The sequence below is a fragment of the Geotrypetes seraphini genome, chromosome 16 (genome assembly GCF_902459505.1).
Source record: "Geotrypetes seraphini chromosome 16, aGeoSer1.1, whole genome shotgun sequence".
Taxonomy (NCBI): Eukaryota; Metazoa; Chordata; class Amphibia; order Gymnophiona; family Dermophiidae; genus Geotrypetes; species Geotrypetes seraphini.
The window spans coordinates 31,642,076-31,667,082 of record NC_047099.1 but is presented as its reverse complement, the minus strand read 5'-3'; the positions used below and the strand labels follow the sequence as shown (position 1 = coordinate 31,667,082).

General features: G+C 40.4%; 2 protein-coding genes across 4 annotated transcripts in view; one reads left to right on the top strand and one right to left on the bottom strand.

Annotated features, from left to right (window-relative positions):
• The window catches only part of GNB2 (G protein subunit beta 2), a 212,245-nt gene that overhangs the window by 166,095 nt on the left and 21,143 nt on the right, over nucleotides 1-25,007 (bottom strand). The window lies entirely within an intron of this gene.
• LOC117349796 (zonadhesin-like) overlaps nucleotides 16,233-25,007 on the top strand; it is a 149,003-nt gene continuing 140,228 nt past the window's right edge. The window contains exon 1 of the mRNA XM_033923391.1: nucleotides 16,233-16,332. Coding sequence (XP_033779282.1) covers nucleotides 16,233-16,332 — 100 coding nt within the window. The remainder of the gene's footprint in view (nucleotides 16,333-25,007) is intronic.

Below are 25,007 nucleotides of genomic sequence, written 5' to 3'. Positions count from 1 at the left end.
TTCTCATATATGTGCACAGTACAGTCCCCTTCCCCCAGTCAACAACCCCCCCCCCCCAATTCCCGTGCAGAGATATCAGCCCAGGAGCACACAAGGCAAAAACATAAACAAACTCACAAGTTCAATAATCTACTCCGAGCGTGAGGAGTAAGATCCATCCAAAAATGTTCCCAAATCAAACAAAAGCTTTGGCCAAGATCATCAAATTGCCTACGTTCCGAAGAGGTACAATCATCAACGATCTCCAATGACTGTAAGATGGCGGATCACTGAACAACCAATTAGTCAGAATGGCCTTCTTGCCGAGTAGCATCACTCTAGCCACAAAAGCAGACAATCCTTTTGGTTTTGGAGATGTGACGTTATAGTATCTAAAAAGTGCTCGTGGGACTGGAATCCACCGCTGGCCCCACAAACAAGTAGTATATTAACCCAAAAAAAAACAAAACTGGAGAATGTGGGGACAGGACCAAAGCATTTAAGACAATTATGAACTGGAGTAATACCCTTCCGGCATGGGTGGTATATAGAGACGTAAAACTATCTTCATTTGGAATTCCCAATGAACATTGGAGGACACCTTCTTACTTTCTAATGTAAAAGGGAATACAATTCCAAGCATCCAGACCAGCACCAGAAAATGCTCCCACTCTAGTTGCATGTAACCTTGCCTGCTTAGTGTAAACGTCGAGATGGTATGTGTACAGATATACATTCAATCAGAGTAGTTTTAGGTGCTGAACAGCACAATTTTTGTAAAGGCTGTGCTGCCCAGGTAGAGGAGAATGTTCACAGGGACCAGTGGGAAGAAGTGACGTCTGAGAGAGCGCCAAAGCTGATGTGGGCAGCAAGTTAATCACTGTTCACACCAAAGTTAAAAAGATTTGGTGAAGAGGCATGGGTGCAGAGGGGGGGGGAAGAGGTGCCACTGTCCCAGGCACTGGTTACCCTTGCTATGCCACTGACGGGGACAACACTCGATAGGTATTGAGGAGATGGGGGCTCTGAGTGGCCACAATGGGTAAGAGAAAGGCTTCTAGTGATTACATTAGAGAGTGTATGCACAGTGGTTAGGGCCTTGAGGTGGTGGGTTCAAATCCCAAGCTGCTCCTTGTGACCCTGGGCAAGATACTTAATCCCCCATTGCCCCAGATATATTACATAGAATGTGAGCCCACCAGGACAGATAGGGAAAATGCTTGAGTACCTGAATGTAAACCACTTAGGCTATAAGTGGTATATAAATACTAAAAATAAATAATGGGCTGTGTTAGATGGGCATAAGACAGGGGTCTGCAACCTTTTTAAAGCAAAGAGCCATTTTATTGTAAATGTTTGATCCAAAATTTACAAAGAGTCACTATGGGTAGAGAATTGGGTTTGAGATACAATTTTTTAAATGTGATTTAGGTATATATGCATTTAGCACAAAAACAAAACTCCAAGTACTTACAGAAAATAAAGAAAAACAATTTAATGAGACTTTTAACACTGTATTTCCACACAGTTGTTTCACGTCCATCGTTTCTCCCTCTTTCATTCCCCGGACCCTGTGCAGCATTTTTCGCCCCTGCCCACCAGCCTCTTGTCTTTCTATCACCCCTCTCAAGATGCTGCATCTTTCCCTCCATTCCCTTCACCACCATGTCCAACATTCCTCCCTCTTGCATCCATTTCCATCTGTCCCACTGTTCCCTCTCCACTACCACTCCACTCTCATCTCTCTCTTTTCCATGCATCTCTACCTCACTCTTCTCCCATCACCACGTCCAATAATTCTCTCTTCCTTTCTACGCCCAACAATTCTCCTCTTTCTTCTTTTCCCCATGTGCACCATCTCTTCCCCTCTCATTCAGACACCCATGTCCAACAATTCTCCCTTTCTATTTCCTCCCCACCCCAGCATCTCTTTTCCTCCCTACCTCTGTCCCAAGTTCACGCCCCCTCCTTTCCTCCTTCCTTCCATTCTGTGTCCCAACATTCCCCTCCCTCCCTTTTGTGACCCAGCTTCGTGCCCCCCCCCTCACGGTGTGTACCTGTCTCTTGGCGGCCTCCTCTTCCTTCCTTTCAGGCAGCAGCATGTGTTTCTTCACAAAGCCATGGGCAGCAGTTCCAACATGCTGCACACGAAAGCCTTCCGGGTCAGCTGCCCGTGGCTTTGTGAAGAAACACGTGCTGCTGCCTGAAAGGAAGGAGGAGACCACCAGGAGACAGCTACACATCCCGTGATCCCCACAAGCGAAGAGCCGCAGCCATGTGGTCAAAGAGCCGTAGTTTGCTGACCCCCTGGCATAGGGAAAGGGCTCTAACAGAACATATTTGACAAGTGGAGTGGGCTCCCAAAGGCCAATTACATGCTCATTGCTGCCAGAAAAGAAGAATCAGACACACAGGGGTTCAGATACACTTTGTATCAGATCCACTTTCGACAGATGGGGCCACCACCAGAATAAGTGGAGAAAGCACAGGAACATGCCCTCTGTATGCGTTTGTATCTCTGTGTTGTCTTTGTGTGTGTCTTTGACTTGGAGGGAGACGATCAGAGCAGTTTGAATGCAGTTGTACCCAAACACTGTGCTGTTTTGGAAAGAAAAATACAATGAAACCAAGAGTGCTACTATATCAAAGGATGGGTTTCACAGTTTAACCACAGGATGCCACTGTCCCACAGTAACACATATTGCTGTGATTTTCCACCACATGGCAACAGGCAGCAATCGAGGTGTCACTGTACACAATAACCATAAAGAAAGTTTATCATTCTGTTACTAGGTTTCCAAGAAGAATTTATCATTAAGGGGGAACCAATCCTAAGTTTGATTAGGAGAGTGTACTATAAGATACACTTGGTAAGTAAACTGTTTCATTATGTGTCATGGGGGGGATTTTAAAATCATTCTCCAATTGTTGGTGCTTCCGGTTCTTGATTACTGTAATGTGGTACTGTTTGGTGTTCCAATGACGGTGCTAAATTCTCTGCAGGTGGCGCAAAACTCTATTTTGTGAGCGTCATTCCGTCTTCAAAGCAATGAACATGTGTCAGAGTATTATTGCAAGCTGTATTGATTAAAAATTGAGTTTAGAATTAAGTAACAGTAATTGCTGTTGGTTTACTCAACTGTGCAAGGGTGTGCCCCACAATACTTGATGGATTGCATATCACCTTATGCTGGGATGCAAAAGCTTGGTTCGGAAACACAGTGAACTTGACCGTACCGTCTAGAAAGGAGTTAAGTCTGCAGACAGTGGACTAGGTGAGTGGAATAAGCTTCCTTCTTTCATTAAGCAGCAAGAAAGTTTGCAGGCTTTCAAGAAATTGTTAAAATGTCATTTGTTGTGTGGTATGAAATATAGAGTATGACTTCATCAGCTTTGTTATGACTCATTGAACTCATTGAACTGATGCTTTAGGGATGGCAGGGTTGTTTGACGCTGTTAATGTTGATATGTCAGTCTGATTATGTAATTTGGCGGTCATTTTTATCTTTGTAAAATAATTGAAATGTTATTTATGTCTATTTATGAATGTGTTGATGTACTTCGCCTTGTATGCGGCAGATTATAAATAAACCAAACCAATCAGGGATAAGGGTTATAGCAGGACGTGGATGGAGGTGTGAGGGTTACCAGATTTATTGAAGAAAATAAAGAGGAAAGGTGGTCCCGCCCCATTCCACCCCAGCCCCGACCCCACACAAAACTCGTCTCTTCTCCTTCCCCGAGTCCAGGCTGCATCTGGAGGGCCTCTGAGCATGCATAGATGCAACACAATGACATCGTACGGTGGCTAAGAAAGCAAACAGAATGTTAGGAATTATCAAGAAAGGAAAAGAAAACAAAGATGAAAATGTTATAATGTCCTTGTATCACTCTATGGTACAGCTGCACTTCGAATACTGTGTGCAATTATGGTCGCCGTATCTCAAATAAGATATAGCAGAATTAGAAAAGGTGCAGACAAGGGCGACAAAAATGATAAAAGTGATGGGACGATTTCTCTATGAAGAGACGTTAAAGCGGCTAGCTCTTCAACGTGGAGAAAAGACGGCTCAGGGGGGATATGATAAGAGGTCTATAAAATAATGAGTGGAGTGGAAAGGGTAGATGTGAATTGCTTGTTCATTCTTTCCAAACATACTAGGACTAGGGGGCATGTGATGAAGCTTCTAAGTAGTAGATATAAAACAAACTGGAGAAAATATTTCTTCTTACAACATGTACCGTAATTAAACTCTGGAATTTATTGCTGGAGAATGTGGTGAAATCAGTTAACTTAGCAGGGTTTAAAAAAGGTTTGGATAATTTCCTAAAAGAGAAGTCCCTAGGCCATTATTGAGATGGCTGGGGAAATCCACTGCTTATTCCTAGGATAAGCAGCATAAAATCTGTTTTAGTACTTGGGATCTAGCTAGGTACTTGGGATCTGGGTTGGACACTGTTGGAAACAGGATACTGGGTTTGATGGACTATCGGTCTATCCCAGTATGGCAATTCTTATGTTCTTATAAAGTTGAGGACTGAAATAAAGACCCTATATGAGAGTAGCAAAGTTATCTAGGTAAAGTGCTGATCAGGACATCTGGCATAGGGAGATCTCCTCAATCAATGAGCCTTCGTGCTACTGCAAATCCATGAACCAATAAACTCAGAGAATGACATGGGGGATGGATAACTGTGGGAAACCATCTGATGCCACTCTTTAGCATCTATCTTAATCTCAGTTCTTCTACATCAGCGTTCTTAATGCAAGGCTTGAAGGTCAGTGGCTGTGTCCATTCATACTCTGAATCTTCCCTGTCTCCTTAAAGAATGACACGAGGATGGTTTCCCGTGGTTAACTGCTGGGACAGGAACAGGGACAATTCTTCAATTCCTGCCATCATCTTAGAAAAAGGTGGTGCCTGACCTCTAGGGTTCAGTATGCAAAGTAAGGAAATGCTTCCCAATATGGGAGGCTACTGTTTATTTGGCAGACTGACCCAAGTGATGTTTATTCTAATGTACCATTGGGATCTGAGTACCACCATTTTCCAAGAGGGCAGCAGAAGGTGAAGAAATTTTGGAGTTTGCTCACTCCTTTTTAGTAGAATCTCAAGGCAAATTCCCTTAAGTTGCTCATAATATTTCCCTGTCCTAAAATGCTCACAATCTAAGTTTGCACAATAATAAATTAATAAATTTATTCTTGTATATCGCCCAACCACGAAGTTCCAGGCGGTTAACAACAAAGAAGACTGTACAATCAGTGATAGGTACAACAGGTTAATAAATATAAATGACAAAAAGAAATTTACATAGTTATTTAACAAACTTATCAAACAAGTGTTTTTTTAAAAGTTTTCTAAAAACATTATAAGAATCTGTTTGACAGATAAGCGGGCTTAACCAAGAGTTCAATTTGCCTAGCTGAAAGGCAAATGTCCCATTCAAAAATTTCTTGTAACGACAGTTCTTAACTGAAGGATACATGAACACTGACTTATTACAACTGTTTTTTGATGAAGTATAAAAATTAAATTGAGAGGCTAGATATCCCGGAGCCAAACCAAAAAGATTTAAAACAAAGACAACCAAATTTAAAAAGAATACGTGCCTCAAAAGGCAACCAATGGAATTGTCGATAAAATGGACTAATGTGATCATATTTCTTCAGGCCAAAAATTAAGCGCACTGCCGTATTTTGTACTAATCGAATACGTTGTAAATTTTTCTTAAATGATGCAAGATAGATGATATTACAATAGTCGAAGACAGACAGAATTAAAGACCGTACCAAAATTCTAAAAGAAGCAAAATCAAAGTATCTGAGTTTCCAGAGGGTCATAAAACATCTTTTTATCTTAAGATCAGTATGATCCTCAAATGTTAACTGTCTATCTAATAAAAGGAACAATTTCAAAGGTTTGATCATTAATTAAGATCTGTTTGTCTAAAATGGTATCATTTGGGCTGGCAAGAAAAAAATTTGTTTTATCTGAGTTAAGTTTAAGTCTAAACATCCAAAGTTGTATCTTAGCCACAATTTCAGCAATCTGGATTTTTACGTCCTCAGAAAAAGATGACATAGGCAATAACATAATAAGCAATAAAGGGTCAAAGCTCTTCATATACTAGATGCCCTGGCTTGGAATGCTTGAGCCTGAAGTGCCCTGAACCACAGAACCTCTGGTGTATGTGTGGGGGGGACAACATGAAATGGGAGGTGAGGCAATACTTGAGCACCTGATTGTAAACTGCTTAGATAATGTTGATAGGCGGTATACAAAAACCTAATAAATTTGAAACTTGAAACAGTGTTAGTGGTCTGGGGCCCACTGGGTGACCAGGAAATTTCTGGGAAGTGGAGGTAGGGGGCAGGTCCTGCCTATGCAGGAACAGGAAGCTGCTGCAGAGAGGTGGCTTATGAGGCAGGTCGGTGGCAGCATGCTCACCTCATTGCCACTGCTGGCTGCCCGGGGAGGAGGTAGGTGGGGGAGCTGGGAGTTAGAGAGAGAGGTTGTGAGGGGAAGCAACATTGGAGGAGGAAGGGGAGGGGTCCGGAGAAACAGCATGGAGGAGGGCCAAAGAAACAGCATGGAGAGAGGAAGGGAGGGCTAGAGAAAAGAACATGAAGTAAAGTAGTGCTGGATCGGAGGGGACAGACAGACAGCAGGAGAAGAGGCTGGGAGGGAGAGAGAGAGAGAAGCACTATAAGGGTACAAAGGATGGGAAGGGAAACTAAGGAAATGAGTGAAAGGTGGCAGGGCTTTGGGTGGAGTAAGATCTATGAGTCTTGTCTCTATATACTTTATGATGAAGATGACCTTACAGTGTAAGCTCTGTAGGAAATTGAGTTATTGTACCTGAACGTCTAAGCCACTTTGATGCCTTAGCTAGACAAGGTTAGCTATGCAGGGTGACTCATGTTTTTGTGTTGTACTTTAAGGGAAGACTGGAACTTATGTTTCATGCAGAATGCTCTAGGGCAGTGGTCTCAAACTCAAACCCTTTGCAGGGCCACATTTTGGATTTGTAGGTACTTGCAGGGCCTCAGAAAAAAATAGTTAATGTCTTATTCAAGAAATGACAATTTTGCATGAGGTAAAACTCTTTATAGTTTATAAATCTTTCCTTTTAGCTAAGTCTTGATAATAATATTGTAATTTATAGCTAAAGAGACATATGATCAAGAAACTGTTCTATTTTACTTTTGGGATTATGATAAACATACCGAGGGCCTCAAAATAGTACCTGGCGGGCCGCATGTGGCCCCCAGGCCGCGAGTTTGAGACCACTGCTCTAGGGCTACATGTTTCAGAACGAGATGCCTGATTTACTCATTGTGAAAACAGCCCCAAGTACTTTAGATAGATTGTGAGCCCACAGGGACAGATAGGGAAAATGCTTGAGTACCTGATTGTAAAACCGCTTAGATAATCTTGATAGGCAGTATATAAACACCTAGTAAACCTCAAACCTTTCATTCATTGGCATAGCCACGGGTGGCCATGGACCCACTCACTTTAGGCTCATGCCCAACCAAATTTCTCTTGCCCTTGTTATGGCTGGTGGGGATCCTCAAGTCCCATACATTAAAGTATATATATAGAATGTTAAGAAAGGGTGGTCGATAATCTCAGAAACTAGCTTGGACAAATAGAATAAAAATTCTCAACCAAAACTTACAAGTTCCACATTTGCATCATTGATTCTCAAAACCTCCCCAATGGCTCCCATTGAGCACCCAGTTCTAATCGGGAGTAATGCAGCGTTGTGACTGAACCTTTGAGAAAGCCTATACAAAGTAAAACGGGTCCCGTCGGGCTATGGATATGGCATTTATCTAAGCTAAGTTATTATATTCCTTTGCTGGGTGGAGGATATGCTATTTAAATTTTGAAAGAAAATAACCAGCAATTTTAAAAGAAGGATGCATTATAGGAGAAGCAATAAAGAATTTATATAAAAAATTTAGAGTATTATATAATGTTTCGGGGAAGTTTTGAGAATAATGCATATGTGGAACTTGTAAGTCTTGGTTGAGAATTTTTATTCTATTTGTCCAAGCTAGTTTCTGATATTATCGACCACCCTTTCTTAACATTTTATTCTTTAATGTACGGGACTCTATTTGTTCTGTGGATTTCTCCATTTTGATCCCATATTCCATCTTTAAAGACATTAGTGTGATCCTCAAGTCCCACCAGCTGCAAGCGTCCTCCGGTGGCAAGAAATTCCTCCCTCTCTCACTTAATTCAGCATGCAGCACTGTCCAAGTGCTGGCATCATGCTGCCTCCCCCTTGCCATGCACACTCTGTTTCACGGGATAGGGTTATGGGCAGTGTTTCATGGGATAGGGTTATGGGCAGTGGCAGAGTTAACAGGCTGGAGCAAGTGGCAGAGGGAAGAGTTCTTGCTGCTGGAGGTACCTTGCAGCTGGTGGGGCTTGAGGATCCCCACCAGTTCAGGGATTTTTAATGCTTTGAGTTGGTCTGGGGAAGGAAAGGATATGCCCACCCAGTTTTTTCAGTTGCCCACCCAAAATTTGAGGTCTGACTATGTCTCTACTTTTACCCCAAAGGGCATCTAAATCATGGCAAAAATATGTCCGGAACAAGATTTCTTACTTGTCTCTGGTCTGGAGGGTCTCTTCCCAAAGCAATAAGATAATTCTAGAGGCAGTTCCCCTCCCAATGAAACTTTTAATAACACAGAGGTCATGCCACTGCAACTTCAAGATTATGCTTGTAATATTTCAAATCATCATTACATATAAATCTTTATGATATGTGTTATAGACCTAAAACTCACTAAGTCATTAAGTTTATCAGCTAAATTTTAAATAGGTGCATGCGTCAGAGGAGAAAATAGCAACAGCTATACAGATAAGCAGAAAAAGCCTGAGACATTTCAAAAACAGACATCTTTTAGGCCAGGGATTCTCTGCCCAGCCTTCAAGACAAACCCAGTCCCAGGCAGTCAAGGTGTCAAGATATTCCCAATAAATAGTCTCAAAAAATCAAGTGAGTAGGTGGTCTGCAAACAGAGGGAAATTTGCATCTAGAATGGAGGTGCCTGGCACCCCCCAATGTGCTTTTCCTTGCCTCCAGCATCACTACACCATGCACCCCACGATGCACTCTTCCCCATCCTAAGCATTACCGTTCTGGGCACATCTCCCCCCCCCCCTCCGTACCTCTTCAAATCTTTGTGGGCAGCAAGCAGGATTTCCTACCTGTTGCATGCACTAACTGAGTCTTCATTCCAATGTCACTTCCTGGTCCTACGAACAGGAAGTGACATCAGAGAGAGGGACAAGGCCGGCATGAGTAGTGGAAAGGAAATCCTGCTCGCTGCCGGTAAAGATTTAAAGAGATATGTGAGGGGAGAGGTGCATTTAAGAGATCCTTCCCATCACCTGTGGAGGGGAAGAGGAGAGGTACCGACACCCCTGCCAAGATGGCCTCCCCCTTATTATGCCACTGTCTGCAAAATCCAGACTGAAGGAAATGTAGAGCAGACCACAAAGAGACCACAAGTCCAACATAATATGACACAAGTGTTTGAGAGGGAAAGATCGGGAAACAGAGGCATAGTACAGTAGACTCTCTGTTAAATGGCATCCATGGGGATTGGTAGATGCCAGATAAATGAGAGAGGTCTCTAAATATTGAGTGGAGTGGAACAGGTAAGCATGAATCACATTTTTACACTTTCCAAAAATACTAGGACTACGTAGGGGGCATGCAATGAAAATACTACACAGTAAATTTAAATCAAACCAGAGAAAATATTTCTTCAGTCAATGTGTAATTAAACTCCAGAATTCATTGTCAGAAAATGTGATGAAAGCAGTTAGCTTAGCAAGGTTTAAAAAAAGGTTTGGATAATTTCCTAAAAGTCGATAAGCCATTATTAAGATGGATTTGGGAAAATCCACTGCTTATTTCTAGGATAAGCAGCATAAAATCTTTTGAGATCTCTCTAGGCACTTAAGACCTGCATTGGCCATTGTTAGAAATAGGATATTGTGTTTGATTGATCTTCAGTCTACCCCAGTATGGCAACATTTATGTTTCTATTAGAAATAATGGGCTTACTAGAGCCAAGGGTGTGCTATTAATGGAGGCACAATTTTCCCCTCCATCCTGCCCCCCCTCCCCCAGTAACTGGCATTGCTCTCCTCTACCCTCTCTCCTCTACTCTCTACCATCTGCGATGATCAGATCTCTGTTCTTACATTTTCTCACGATGTGACCGGTGTGGGGCCTTGAGAATCTGTGCAGAGAAGTATTCCAATGACAGTCTCAGGGAGAAAAGGTAGAGATGAGAGGAGGGAAACAGAGAAAGATATATATCGGTAATTAAGTGATAGATACTAGGAAACACAGATCATTGTTAAGTTCTTTTTTGTTAGCTTCAAAACATCTTATCATTTTGACCTAAAAAACCTCAAGTTCCTTAAAATTTCCTCTTTGTATCCTGAGCGTAAGGTCATTGAAGCAGTGCCCTGACCCCAAGAAGTGTTGCCCCAACTTGACTTTTTTTTGTGGTGTCTTATGCAAATAAAACGGTATCACTATTTTTTTTATTCACTTTTCTTTATTACCGTAACCTTTAAAATAGTCTACTTTATTCCAGATATGGATATGAAGTTTCTCAGGGCCTGTTCTGGTACTGATTTTTGTACAGTATACAGATCCATGTGTATTTGAGAATTTCCTCTCCTGTCCACCTCACCCTCCATTACTGGGATACCCCGATGAGATCTCCTTTCTGCCAGCTCAAGTCATTTATGACCTCAGGTGTTCCCCTGTACAGACGTCACAGCTATCTTTAAAAGCTGTTACACTGGAGACTGTGGACTTTGCCTAGGAACCTTCAGGTTGGAGATAACATGAGCTTGGGGGTGGAGGAACATAGTGAAATGGGGGGGGGAAGACAGGAATGAGAGAAGTACAGTTGCTTAGCAGCCAGAGTCCTCAAACAACTGCAACAGAACAGAAAATTATACCTTAACACGAATATGGCTCAGGGTGTGGATTGAAATATCACAAGCTCTCTTTATCTATTCATTTGAGTATGGTTATAACACAACAAGTATAGTATATAAGGTTAAACAGTATTGATAGATGCCAAGCGTAGACTATCCCAAAGAGTGAGATAATTCCAGATGTCTTATTTTGCCCTCTGTCTGTCTATATCAGTGTCTCTCAAACTGTGTGCTGTGGTGGCACAAATGGTGTGTGCCACAAGAGATTCCAAAATTTAAAAAAAAAATTCCCTTCATAAGCATTTACTACAATAAATGACATATATCGCATATGTCAATGTTATGAGTATCTGCGTGTGTAAGGATACAGCCGCCCAGACAAGCATCAACAATCTTGCCGCAGCATAGCTTAATCATACAGGGCTGGCAGCGTCTACATTTTAGGGGCCACTCAGTGTGGTTGTCAATCAAAAGCTAGGCACCATTTACAGAATTACGCCAGCTTTCACCTGATCTAATTTAGGGGCGCTTATTTTATATGACACCTAACTCAACCACGCCTATTCTCCGCCCTTAACCACGCCTACTTTTTCAGGCAGGTGTCCTTAGGTGTTGGAGAGCATTTCCATTTAGATGTCGCTACGTGTCCCAAGAGTTTGTCACTGAACTATTAAATTGATTAATGTTGGGTTTTTTTGAGTGGCTAAAAACCAGCGCAATCAATTACCTCGCCAATTAAGCCAATTAAAAAAAAGGTGCAGATCCTGAACTTATGTGTCACTAGGCGAACACAATTAGGATGCTTTCTAGGTGCGTTAATAGAATCTGGCCCACAATGCTTATTTATTTTAAAAATTTCTAGTCCACGTTAAGCCTATGCGGATTGCGACGTACCATACAAAAATAATCCATAACAGATTCAAAACACAAATAACACATACACAGTTACTAAATATATTATGCCAATTCTGAAGCAGTTACATTGGTTACCAGTTGTAATTCAGGTGCAACATAAAGTTTCTGTGGTCCATCAGACTATTTGCCATCAAACATCATGATACTTTCAACAAGTTGTGGCACTCTATAAGCCTAATAGATCTTTACGATCCGAAAATCAAAAGCTATTAATTCCAATAGCGCAGGGAAATTACACAGAAACTAGAGCAATGGCTTTCTGTATTGCTGGGGTCAAAATGTAGAATGCTCTGGTGGGTCAATTGTAACTGTGTGTAAACTGGTTTCAATTTAAGAAGCAGTTGAAAACTCAGCTGTTTGTTGCTTCGGTTTTGTGATTTATTAGTCGGCATTTGAAGAAAAGAATCTGCTTAACCATGTTTGCTATTGTACTCTTGCGATTTATTAGGTGACAGTTGAAGAGAAGAAATTGTTTAATTACGTAGATTTTATGATATGGTTTGGTTTTATCTTATGTATGTTTTAACTGATGTAATCGTTTAGGGTTTTTTTGTAAATGGTATAACAAAGTTGGTGTGGTAAGAGTTCCGAGGATTTTTCCTCTGACTGGGTCTAATATTTGCCACACATTAGTAATGCATTCTAGCTGATTTTGTCTTTCTAGAGCAGGGGGGTCAAACTCAATCACATAAGGGGCCAAAATCTAAAACACAGGCTAAGTCACAGGCCGAACTTTTTAATTAAGATACTTAGTCATAGTAGAAATATAGATCCTTCCTCACCCTTAGACACCAGTAGCACAGTCATGCACTTATGTGGAGCGCCCTGCTCCAACCTAGCTTTTACACTGGGACTGGGTCCTTCTGCCTGCAAACAGGCACTGAGGTAGCGTGGTGAGGAGCTTGGAGCGCTGCTGAGAAAAGGGCAATGAGTTCAGGCGCTTGGAGCACCATTGGGCCACATAAAATGGCCTCCAGGCCTTGTGTTTGACACGTGTATTCCAGAGTGTGCCATTAGTATATAAGGGAGTTGTTATTGTACATTAGGATTGGTCCTTATGAACTTTATGTTGGTGGAGATGCTTTAATAATAAATCACATTATAGTAAAATATTAAAAAAAAGACATAAGATAAAGAGAAGAAAAATAATATTAAGAGTTGATAATAAAGGGGGTTTTTTTGGCCAATGACTTTACAGGAGCAGAGTGATTTATCACCTTGATAACCCTTATTGGGTTGATAGCTCCAGTAGATGCTTTTTTTACCCCAATCAAAGATAAGGAATGTTAAAGGATATGCCCCAAGATAATATAGGCAATTTAGTAGTGGGTTTATTTTTCCATCTGTTATAGAACATCCATCATTATACTATGCCTAATTATGAGATGAGTTGGCCTGAGTCACATTGTAACAATATCTGAATGTTGCTAACTTTTTATCCTTTTCTAGTATTGTTATAAATTCATGTGGCCCATGTCAAAATCTCTGAATGGAACCACCTTTTTGCTTAACCAAGATTATAGTACAAGCACTTGTCCCAAGACCCAGCCAAGCCTTCAACTGTCCTCATCCAAGTGTCTAATTTGCATGTGCAATTTAATTGAGTGAGTTGAGTGCTGATAATTAGGAACTTAATGAGCAAATTAGTGCTAATGGTAAATAATTAAAATTTAAATGCACAAATTTAAGCATTGGTCCAAAAAGGGGGCATGTAAATGGGAGGGTCATGGGCGGATCTGGGTGTTTATTCAATTTATGCATATAGGGGTCTTTTTATTAAGGTGCGCTAAAGATGCTAAATGCTAGGCATCCATTATATTCTATGGGTGCCTTAGCATTTAGTGTGCGCTAATCATTAGTGTGCACTAAGTCAGTTAGCGCACCTTAATAAAAGGAACCCATAGTTATAGAATAATGGGGGGGGGATCTGTGCCTAATTTAGGCGTGAGGATTTACACCACATTTTAGTTGGTATAAGTTTCAAGTTTATTAAAATTTTGATATAAACGCAATAGCAAATATTTTCAATGCGTATAACCAAAAAAAAATTGGGGGAGGACAACATAAAACAATTTAAACAGGCAAACATACAATCAATGTACACAATTAATAAGTGATACATAAGGAAAAAGGATTGAACTACAATTATTAAAGAAAGTAAGAGAACATTTAAGGAAAAACAACATCAGGAGGGTAATTAAAAATGTTTTACAAATAAAACAAGGTCTAAAAATGAAAGGGAGAAGTTAGATATAAATATTTGAACCTGAGATTGTTGATAAAAGAGTTATCCTGTTTATGACTCAAATGCATCTTTGTATAGGTGGCTTTTTAATGTGCTTTTAAATTTTTCTAAAGAAGTTTCACCACACAGAGAAATTGGTAACTTGTTCCATAGCTATGATTGAAAAAGTTGTAGCTCTTCTGGTGCCTATTATTTTCAGAGACGGGATGGTCAGCAAATGCTGATCTATTGATCTTAAAATCGGGTTTTCAGGATTTCCCCAATGAATATGCATTGAAAGCAATGCATGCACATAGATCTCATGCATATTCATTGGGAAAATCCTGAAAACCCGACTGGATTATGGCCCTCAAGGAGGGACTTTGAGACCCCTGATTTATAGAGTCTGATCCTTAACTTTCATACGACTGTCTTGAGTCCAGATGTCAACCCTATTACCACAGAAAATGCCTTTCCAGTCCTAGGAGGTGCCTGGCTGGCTCTCAAGCACCAATAAATTATTTATTTATTTAGATTTCTACCCCGTCCTCCCGTGAACTCAGAACGGGTTACAAAGGCACGTACACAGTAGATTACAGTAGACACAAAACAGTCAGTTATATTAGACATTCAAGGTACATTACAGTTTATGGACATTCGTGTACATTACAGTCAGTTATATTAGACATTCAAGGTACATTACATGCCCACTTTCAGAGATAAGAAACAACAATAAAAAAATAGATTTGAGGAGGTAGCTGAGTCTCACTAAACTTTAGTGCTCTGAAAGAGGTGAGAGAGGAAAAGGTATTGAATGATAAATTTCTCCACGTCGCCCTACCCAGGGTGTGACCTGTCTAGATAGTTCTGAGAGGAACAATCTATACAAATACTGTTTCCCTGAAAATAAGACCTACCCCAAAAATAAGCCCTATCAGGATTTTTGAGGTAGGTCTTAACATAAGCCCTACCCCAAAAATAAGCCCTAGTCCCAGGATTCGCTGGCAGTTTCCCTTCCCTCCATCCCTTGTGCTGCAGAACCCTTGAGCGAGCACCCCCCCCCCCCCCACCGTGCAGTCAAACCCCCATCCTTCCTTCCCTCCCATCCTAACCCCGCCAACCACGAGCGAGCCCTAAATACCTCCCTGAGCAGCGTCAGGCCGGCAGCACTCTAAACAGGCTGCTTCGGCCTTGTCCGCCCATGAATTCACTAGGCCGCGTTACTGATGATGTTTTATTTTGGAAATCCTATCTGCAAGAATTAATTTTTATAACACAACACGCACACACACAAAAAATAACCCAAAACTAAATACGAAAAAACATAATTAAGAACATCAGAAGTTAAAAACAAACAAAACAACTCCCTAGTCTCCCTTTCATCTCTCCCTCCCTCAACCTCTACTATAAAGCCTCAAATATCATGGCAATCAATCAAACAATAAATCAAGGATTACGTATTCCCCACCCATCTCATACATAATCTGTGCAATACACAATATATATATATTATGAACTGTTAACTATTAACGAGTCAATCAGTTACTGCTAATGGACTTACAAACAAACAGAAACTTGACACATGGCATCTTTTGCAAAGAATGGGAAGAGTTGGGAAATCAAAAACAGTGAAGAAGTATTTATTTTATTAGTATGCTGTGGTGGAGAAGGCAGACTCATTGCCCATCACCGTGCCACTGGCAGCCACTTTTGCTCACACAAGTTTCAAGTTTTATTTAAATTTGATAATTGCTTATATATAATTTACTAAGTGAGTTACAATAAAATATAAAATAAACATACAATTTAACGTACAGCTTAAAATATGTTAGACGGACAGACATATAGACAAACGTGAACACATAAGGAAAAAAGGGAGAAAGTTACAAAGTTAATGTTTTTAATTTTAAAAGAAAAGAAGAAGCCATGAATAGAAGGTACATGAGGAAAGGTAAATTTTTTTTTTTTTTTATATAAATGGTGTTTGGTACGTTGGATATAAGTCATATAAGTTCTTTCTGGTTCTACAAGGTAGCTGTAATTTTGCGATATCTTCAGAGTTCATTAAAATCATTTTCCAATTCAAAAAGGTAGAACCATTAACATCCTTCCAGGCCCTAATGATAGTCACTTTTGCAGCTAACCATAGAGTCATAATCAAATTGCCCAGCTCACTCCATGCCATTCCTTATGGAAAGTATTCCAGTAAACTAGTTGGAGGTGAGGTTTCCCAAGAAACCCCTATTCAACCTTCAAGTTAGTTAGTTAGGTGCCACTGACTCATGTTCGAGTCCTAGCGACTTGAATCACAGATCTAAAAAGAGATTGGTTTTGTGCTAGTCCAGTAAGGTCCTCCGGCGTCATCCCCATGGTTGTTTTCAATATGTCCAACGATCTGATTGCAGGTCGCCCTCTTCGCATGGTTCCTTCGATCTTCCCAAACTTAATATCCTTCTCCAATGATCTTTCCTTTGTGACAGTGACCAAAATAAGACAGTCATAGTTTCATCATCTGGACTTCGAGTGACATAGCTGGTTTGATCTCTTCCAGAATCAATTTGTTAGTTATTTTGGCGGTCCTATGGGACTTTCCTTGCTCATTTTCCATACCAAAATTTATTTTTCCCTTTCCCCTTGTTATTATCTTTAATTGTTCTCTCTTTCTTTCAAATTGTATTTCTTCCCACTATCCTATTGTCTCATGTAAGTAAAGTTATGTCATTAATAGTTTAACTGGACCCCTTTTTAAAATTTTTTACTATAAAGCACTTAGAATTTATGATTAGCGTTTTATCAAATTTTTAATAAACTTGAAACATAAAATCCTTCTCTAACACCAAAGCTCAAATGAGTCAATCTTCTTTCTGTCATGTTTCCATAGTGTCCAGCTTTCGCAACCGTAATTGACCACTGAGAAAATGAGTACGTGGACAAGTCTGATCTTCATTTGGAGTTTTATTTCCTTACCTTTGAATACTTTGTCAAGAGCCTTCATTGAAGAGCAACCAAGTGCTATTCTGTGGAGTATTTCTTCCCTGCTAGTTGCTTCTTTGTTTACAAAAGAGTCCTGGAGATTGAAGGAGACTTAGAGGGGATATGATAGAGACTTATAAGATCATGAGGGGCATAGAGAGAGTAGAGAGGGACAGATTCTTCAAACTTTCAAAAAATAAAAGAACAAGAGGGCATTCGTAAAAGTTGAAAGGGGACAGATTCAATACAAATGCCAGGAAGTTCTTCTTTACCCAACGTGTGGTGGACACTTGGAATGCGCTTCCAGAGGACGTTATAGGGCAGAATACAGTACTGGGATTTAAGAGAGGATTGGACATTTTCCTGCTGGAAAAGGGAATAGAAGGGTATAAATAGAGGATTACTGCTCAGGTCCTGGACCTGTTGGGCCGCCGCGTGAGCGGACTGCTGGGCAAGATGGACCTCAGGTCTGACCCAGCAGAGGCATTGCTTATGTTCTTATGAAACCCTTTACAACTTCTATTCTATCACCTTCAAGCTCAAAATCTTCATCATTTTCCATGTTCATGATCTTCATCTCGATTATGTTCCATTCTAATCCTATATTATGACTTTTGGCTTTGACTTTTCTCACTTGATACAGTCTTCTTTGCTGCTGGATATCAGCATTATATCATCTGCATAGCGCAGGTTGTTTATATTTTGGCCACCAACTCTGAAACTAACGCTCTCGTCTTTCAAATTTGCCTTTCTGAAAATGGCTTCGCCATAAAGGTTGAACAGGTAAGGTGACAAGATGCATCCTTGTTTGACGCTACGTTTTAATGGAAAAAAATCAGTGTTACCATATTCTGTTCTCACTTCAGCTTCTTGATTTTCGTAGAGGCTCATCATCAGCTGAGCTATGTGTTTGGGCATTCCCATTTGTGTTAGCAGCCCAAACCCAATGTTAAAACTGAGGTGTTCATATGTGCCTGCAATGCTCACAGCCCCTCCATCATATCTATTGCCAGAACCAGGGAGATGATCTTCCTTCCGGGGTATCCAATATAATCAAAGAACTAACTCCCCTGGGAGAACGGTATAGAAAAATTGAATAAATTTTTTTTAAAAAATTACATTACATTAGGGATTTCTATTCCGCCATTACCTTGCAGTTCAAGGCGGATTACAAAAGAATTATCCAAGATGTATTACAATAAGAACTTACAAAAAAAAAAAAAATTGGTCATTTTCAAAAAGAGTAAGAAATGGGCATGGTTATTTGTTTGGGGTAGTTGGCTTTAGTGAGAGGTGGAGTTTGAGACTTGCGGTACTATTTATTTTTTCAGAGTTTTCTTGAAGAGTATGGTCTTTATTTCTTTTCTAAAAGTCTTGTAGTCGAGGGATGCTGTCAGTAGATTGGCGATTTGGTTGTCTAGTTTGGCTGCTTGAGTGGCCAGGAGGCCATCATATAGTTTTTTCCGTTTGACCTCCTTAATTGGGGGTATGAGAATGGGGTGTAAGTTTTCCTATGTCTGGTTGCGGTGTTGTGGATTCAGGTAGTTTGGACTGTCTCCGTATAAAGTCTTAAATAGTAGGCAGTAGAATTTAAATTGTATTCTTGCTGGGATCGGAAGCCAGTGCGATTGGAGATATGCTTCTGTAATGTGATCATGTTTCTTTAATGAGTAGATGAGTCTTAGTGCTGTGTTTTGGATAGTTTGTAGTTGTTTTGTTATGGTTGTAGGGCATGGGAGGTATAGGATATTACAGTAGTCAAGTAGGCCTAGTATTAAGGACTGAACTATGAGCTGGAATTGAGTTTTCTCGAAGAATTTCCGAACTTGTCTTAAGTTTCTCATAACTAAGAATGACTTTTGTATTGTTTTATTGATTTGCGGTTGCATGGTGCAGCATCTGTTGATAGTTATTCCTGGCAGTTTTAGGGTGGTTTGTATGGGGTAGTTGATTGCGTTGATTTCAATGTTGGTTATGGTTGGTATTTTGTTGTTTTCTAGGAGGATGAATTTCGTTTTATCTGGGTTCAATTTCAGTTTGTGATCTTTCATCCAGGTTGCTATTGATTTTAGTGTTTGGTATATTGTGTTCGTCATGGAGAGTTCAGGTTGATCAAAGATTATGAGAATGGTAATGTCATCGGCATAGCTGTAGGAGGTTATGCCTTGTTTGTCCAGGTGAGAGCTGAGGGAGGCTGTATAGAGATTGAAGAGAGTCGGGGATGGAGGGGATCCTTGGGGAACTCCGCAGGGGTTTGACCAAGGTTCAGATTTTTGTTTGTCTGATTTTACTCTATAGGTTCTTGATTTAAGGAATCCTTCAAACCATGTGTATACTTTATCTGTGATACCTATTGTATCCAGGATTTGTAGTAGAATGTTATGGTTCACCAAGTCGAATGCAGCGGTAAGGTCTACTAGTTGTATGAGCATAATTTTTTTTCCTGTGCTGAGATGTTGTCTGGCTGTGTCCAAGAGAGATCCTAGTAGTGTTTCCGTGCTGAAGTTGTTTCTGATGCCAGATTGTGTGGGATGGAGTATGTTATGGTTTGCTAGGCAATTGGAGAGGAATTTGGCAACTAGTCCTTCTATTTTGATGTAGAGTGGAATAGAGGCAATGGGTCTGTAGTTGGCTGTTTGGTCTATCGGTCCTTTGGGGTCTTTGAGGATCAGGGTGATGATGATTTCACTGAGTTGGTAGGGTAGTGGCCGTTTATTAGCGCGATTTGTATCCAGTTTAGAAGAAGAGCGCGGAATTTTGTTGTGCTGGATGTTTTTAGGAGATATGGTGGACAGCTGTTGAGGTCACAGGATGCATGGCTGTATTTTTTGTAGTATTTGTTGAATTCAGGCCATTGTATGTTGGGGAATTGAGACCAAATTCTATCTGCTGCAGTAGAATCTCTATGGGGAGAATTGTGAATTCGTTAGGATGGGTAGGGGTGTCATTGAGGGTAGCTCTTGCATTGGTAATTTTATTTTGGAAGTGTTCTGCTAATAGAGTGGCTGAGGGGGGGGGGGTAGTATTGTTAGTGGTCAGGTAGGGTTTGGTGTCGGTTAGGGTTTTTAGAATTTAGAATAGTTTTTTGGTGTCTTGGGTTTCAGTGCCTATTAAGTTGGTGTAGTGTGCTTTTCTCTTGTCCTTTAATTGTGATTTGTATTGTTTGTTGATTTTTTTTCCAGGCGGATTTTGTATGATCCGAGTTCAATTTTCTCCATTTTCTCTCTAGTCGTCTACATTGTCTTTTGAGTTGTAGCAGTTCGGAGTCGAACCATTTATCTGAACCATTTATCTTATTTCAAGTGTCAATTAGCAGAAATGAAATTCTATGTTTTGACATTGTTTCAGATAATTGATTGAACCATACTGTATCTATGTCATTCTCTTGTTGGTTGGGCTGATAACTTTTCAGCACCCCCTCATAGTTAATATCTTTCGCATTTGGATATTGTAGTGGCTGAAAATACTGATAAAATGGGATTTTCCTTTGTGTAGCTCTTGTAAGTAAGTTGACACACTCATCCATACCCAAAGACCCTAAGCTTACGATCAATGGTCTATGAAATGATTGTTTGTTGTGCATCGCTTTTATGTAGGTATATAAATGAGATACATGAGGAGCCTTCCATTATAATTAGTGATTGGGTGCATTAATAGGTTTAGCTTACAACATATTTTGCTCTGGAAAGAACCTCACTCTTGCCATGGCAGAGTTAAATTCTCAATTATGGTAGAGAGCTCCAGGTTAACTATCCTGGACCATATCCAGTCTTAGCTGAGAGGATGGTAGTTATTGCTGAGGACATAGCTCTCAGATCACTAGGTCAAGAAATGTAAGCTCTTGTTCTCTGAAAAAAATGATCAGGAATGGATGGAATACCAAAGTTTAGCTCAAACAGTATGCACCGTGGCCAGTCTCCCTCATTGAATATAACAGAAGGAAGGAACAGGATGGAACCTGTCTAGAATACTAGCAGTGGCTCTCCTGTATACTTCAGAATAGGGCAGTGGCTCTTTTGTACACTTCAAAATAAGATAAGCTTTTTCACGATTCATTCATATTGAAGATATTCACAATATTTACTTATAAGCTAAGGAGATTTGTAGGATTTTAAACTTACCGTGATACTTTCTAAGATGTATGGATATCAACTGTTTGATAAGATTGATTAGGAGTGGGATTTTTTTTTTTTACTTTTTTAGAACAGTGGTTCCCAACCCTGGCTGGTGCCAGTCGGATTTTTGGGACAGCCCTAATAAATATGCATGAAAGAGATTTGCATATAATGGAGGTGACAGGCATGCAAATCTGCCCCATGCATATTCATTAGGGCTTTCCTGAAAAATTGACTGGCTGGTGATCCTCCAGGAAGGGTTGGGAACCACTGCTTTAGAAAACTGTGGACAGGATTTTTATGCAGAGAAGTTCAAGAACAATGCATATGAGAGGCTTAAAATATATAGAAACACAGCAGAAACAATATCCTCCAACATGTGTAATACGATTTACAACATCTTGTCAACTTGGGTATGCGTTTGATTACCCCAGGTTCACTGCATTCCTAAACCTTGACTGCTGGAAGCCAGAACAGTTGGATAGTGGAGGGACAACTTGCTTTTAATATACCTCTTCTAAGTCCTTGACCACTTACCACTGTGAGATTTTTATTTATTTATTCAATTTTCTATAGTGTTCTCCTGGGGGAGCTCAGAATGGTTTACATGAATTTGTTCAGGTACTCAAGCATTTTCCCTCTCTGTCCTGATGGGCTCACAATCTAGCTAATGTACCTGGGGCAATGGGGGGATTAGGTGACTTGCCCAGGGTCACAGGGAGCAGCATGGGTTTAAACCCATAACCTCAGGGTGCTGAAACTGTAGCTTTAATCACTGCACCACACTCTCTTCCCCTCCCTGGGCAATTTGGACCTTTGACCTAACACATCTCGTCGATTGCAATGACTGCCCTTCCTGATATGTCTGTATTATGACACTTCCTACTCTACATTCCACCCAGAAACCCGAGGGAGTGGCTAGGAAATTACATTTAATGAGACATCGGTGGGACCCAGAGAGAAAAAAACACACTGATAAAGTTAAGATACAGGATCAAGAGTTCAGTGCTATATATAGTGATACCTGATTACTCTAAGGCTCTTCTATTCCTCAGCAGAGGAGTGTGTGCATGGCAAGGGAAAATACCACTGACAATGGGAATTGGAACATGTTGGAAATTTAGCATTCTTCTTTGGCCACTCTTAGCCCAAGTAGGATGGGGCCTGTTACATCAAAGGTGAGCTGTTTCTAGATTTATTTATTTAGTTAGTTATACAGCTACATTTTCTATTTTATTTTTCATGTTGAAGAGTACATTTTGGAAGTTTAGTAATATAAGAGTCCTTTTATGAAACTGCAGTCAGTGCTAGCGCATGCTCACCTCAACATAGAATGTTTTTTGGGTGGGACATGCTCAGGAAACCTGGCGTAAATTCCTAATCTGTGCGTGCTAAAAAATATTTTTATTTTTGCACAGAGGGGGCATGTCTGGGGGAGGGGGAGGCAGAGAGTGGGCATTTCTATGCTAACCAGTTAGTGCAGTTACATTGTCACACGCTGAGTAGCGCAAAGATAGAAGCATGAACCCTTAACGCTTACAAAATAGGTGTCGAGGTGCTAATGTGGTAATTTTTTTCATGGCTACGCACTAATGGTAAAATTAGCACCTGGCCACTAATGCAAAAAAAGGAACATTACTGCCACAGTAAAAATGTCCTTAGCACGTGTGAAAACCCAGCATAGGGGCATGTTAAGGTCACTTTAAATTGCAGCTTAGTGAAAGAATCCCATAGTAAATATTGACAAATAAAGACCTATATGGTCCATCCAGTTTGCCCAACATGGAGAGCAGCATTGCAGAGTGGAGGAGTAGTTTAACGGTTAGCATTGTGGATTTTGAGCCTGGAGAACTTGGTTCAATTCCCACTATAGCTCCTTGTGATCATGGGCAAGTCACCTAACCCGCCACTGCCCCAGATACAAAAACTTCAGGAGCAAGCAATAAAACTACTAAGTAGTAGATTTAAAACAAACCAGAGAAAATATTTCTTCACACAACGCGTAATGTGGTGAAATCAGTTAGCTTAGCAGGGTTTAAAAAAGGCTTGGATAATTTCTTAAGAGAAGTCCAATAAATTAGAGAATGATACAGGGACAAATTTGTCCCCAGTGAGAACTCATTTTCCTGTCCCGTTCCGGCGAGTTCCTGTCCTTGCCCCATTTCTGCAAGCTCTGTCCTCATCTGCACAAACATCAAACATTTTAAAATCATAAGTGTTTGAGGCTTGTGTGGTTAACACAGAGCTTACAGGAATGGGGCATGGCCAGCGGAAAAACTAACGGAGATGGGAGGAGGAAATTGAGTTCCAGTGTGGATAGGTAAAGGCCATTATTGAGATGGCTTGAGAAAATCCACTGCTTATTCCTAGGATAAGGAACATAAAATCTGTTTTACTACTTGGGATCTTGCAAGGTACTTAGGACCTGGGTTGTCCACTGTTGGAAACAAGATACTGGGCTGGATGGACCTTTGGTCTGTCCTAGTATGGCAACTCTTATGTTCTTACATGAGCCAAGTATAGGACAATCAAGTCATTGTGACATCAATGATGAGGTTGGCTCTTAGGCATTGGTGGAATGAGGCATTATGACATCACAATCTGAGCTCTGGAATGTTGCTACTCTTTGGGGTTCTGCCAGGTACTTGGGATGGCCACCATTGGAAACAAGATACCGGACATGATGGACCTCTTTCCAGCAGGCACTTAGCATGTCTTGGGACAGGTGTAAATGCTGTCCTCTAGCTTTTTTTTTATATTGATGTGGATTCTCCTAGTAAAATTGGAAATCTAATCTGCAATTTCTGGGTTGCTCTATGCCTTACAAGGTTCGAAACGACTTAGAAAAGAATTTCAATGGATTAGGAGTACACAGCAGTTATAAAGCAAACAACATACTAATTGGAGATCATCTAATTACAACGTTGCCAGCTATTAGAAGAATATATAGAGAAGACAGTGGATAAACAGAACAGTGGATTATTTTCTTGAAAGAATAAAACAAAAATACAAATAAATTATACAGAAAGGTAGATTAATTTACAATCCATTAATGTTAGATAAGGCAGGTGGGGAGGGTCAGCTTTGTGAGAATAAAGGCCCTGTGATAGTTAGTTAAGTGATGTGGAATGTTCATTGTTGTTAAGCCTAATGTTATTTAATGTCTGTGAAGTATATTTCCTTGAAAGAAATGAGTTTTTAATTTTCTCCGAAATCTGAGGTAGATTGTTGTCGGCAGTCTGCTCCAGGTCTTTGCGCTGCTATAGGTCAGCAGTGTGTTAAAGAAGAGTTTGTATTTGACTCCTTTTGGTGAAGGTAGGATCAGAAGAAGTTTCTTGAGGTTTCTGGCCAAGATTGCCAAGGGACTGATGAAGAGGTCTTCGAGAGACTCCGCAGAGTTCCCGTATAAGATCTAAAGCATTGTACACAATAGGTTGAAGGAGATATGAGCACTGATGGGTAACCAATGAAGGTTGCTGAAATATGGTGCGATTGATTCAAATTTTTTCAGTTTGAGTATTAGTCTTATGGCTGTGTCTTGAATCAACTGTAATTTGTGAATGAGAATAGAGTTTATGCTGCAGTGGTCCATTTGTGTTAGTATGGTGAAGTGCTAATCATGGAAGAAAGGTCTCATACTATAGAAGGGGGCTTTTTTCCCCCCATAGGTTGGAAATTTGAGGTTTATATGAAAGAGTGGAGTCCAGTATGACTCCCAGGATTTTGGAAGTTTTGTCAATATTTAGTGTGGTTCCTGTAGGCCCACCCAAACCACTGATTATCCACACTCTAACCACACCATATCTA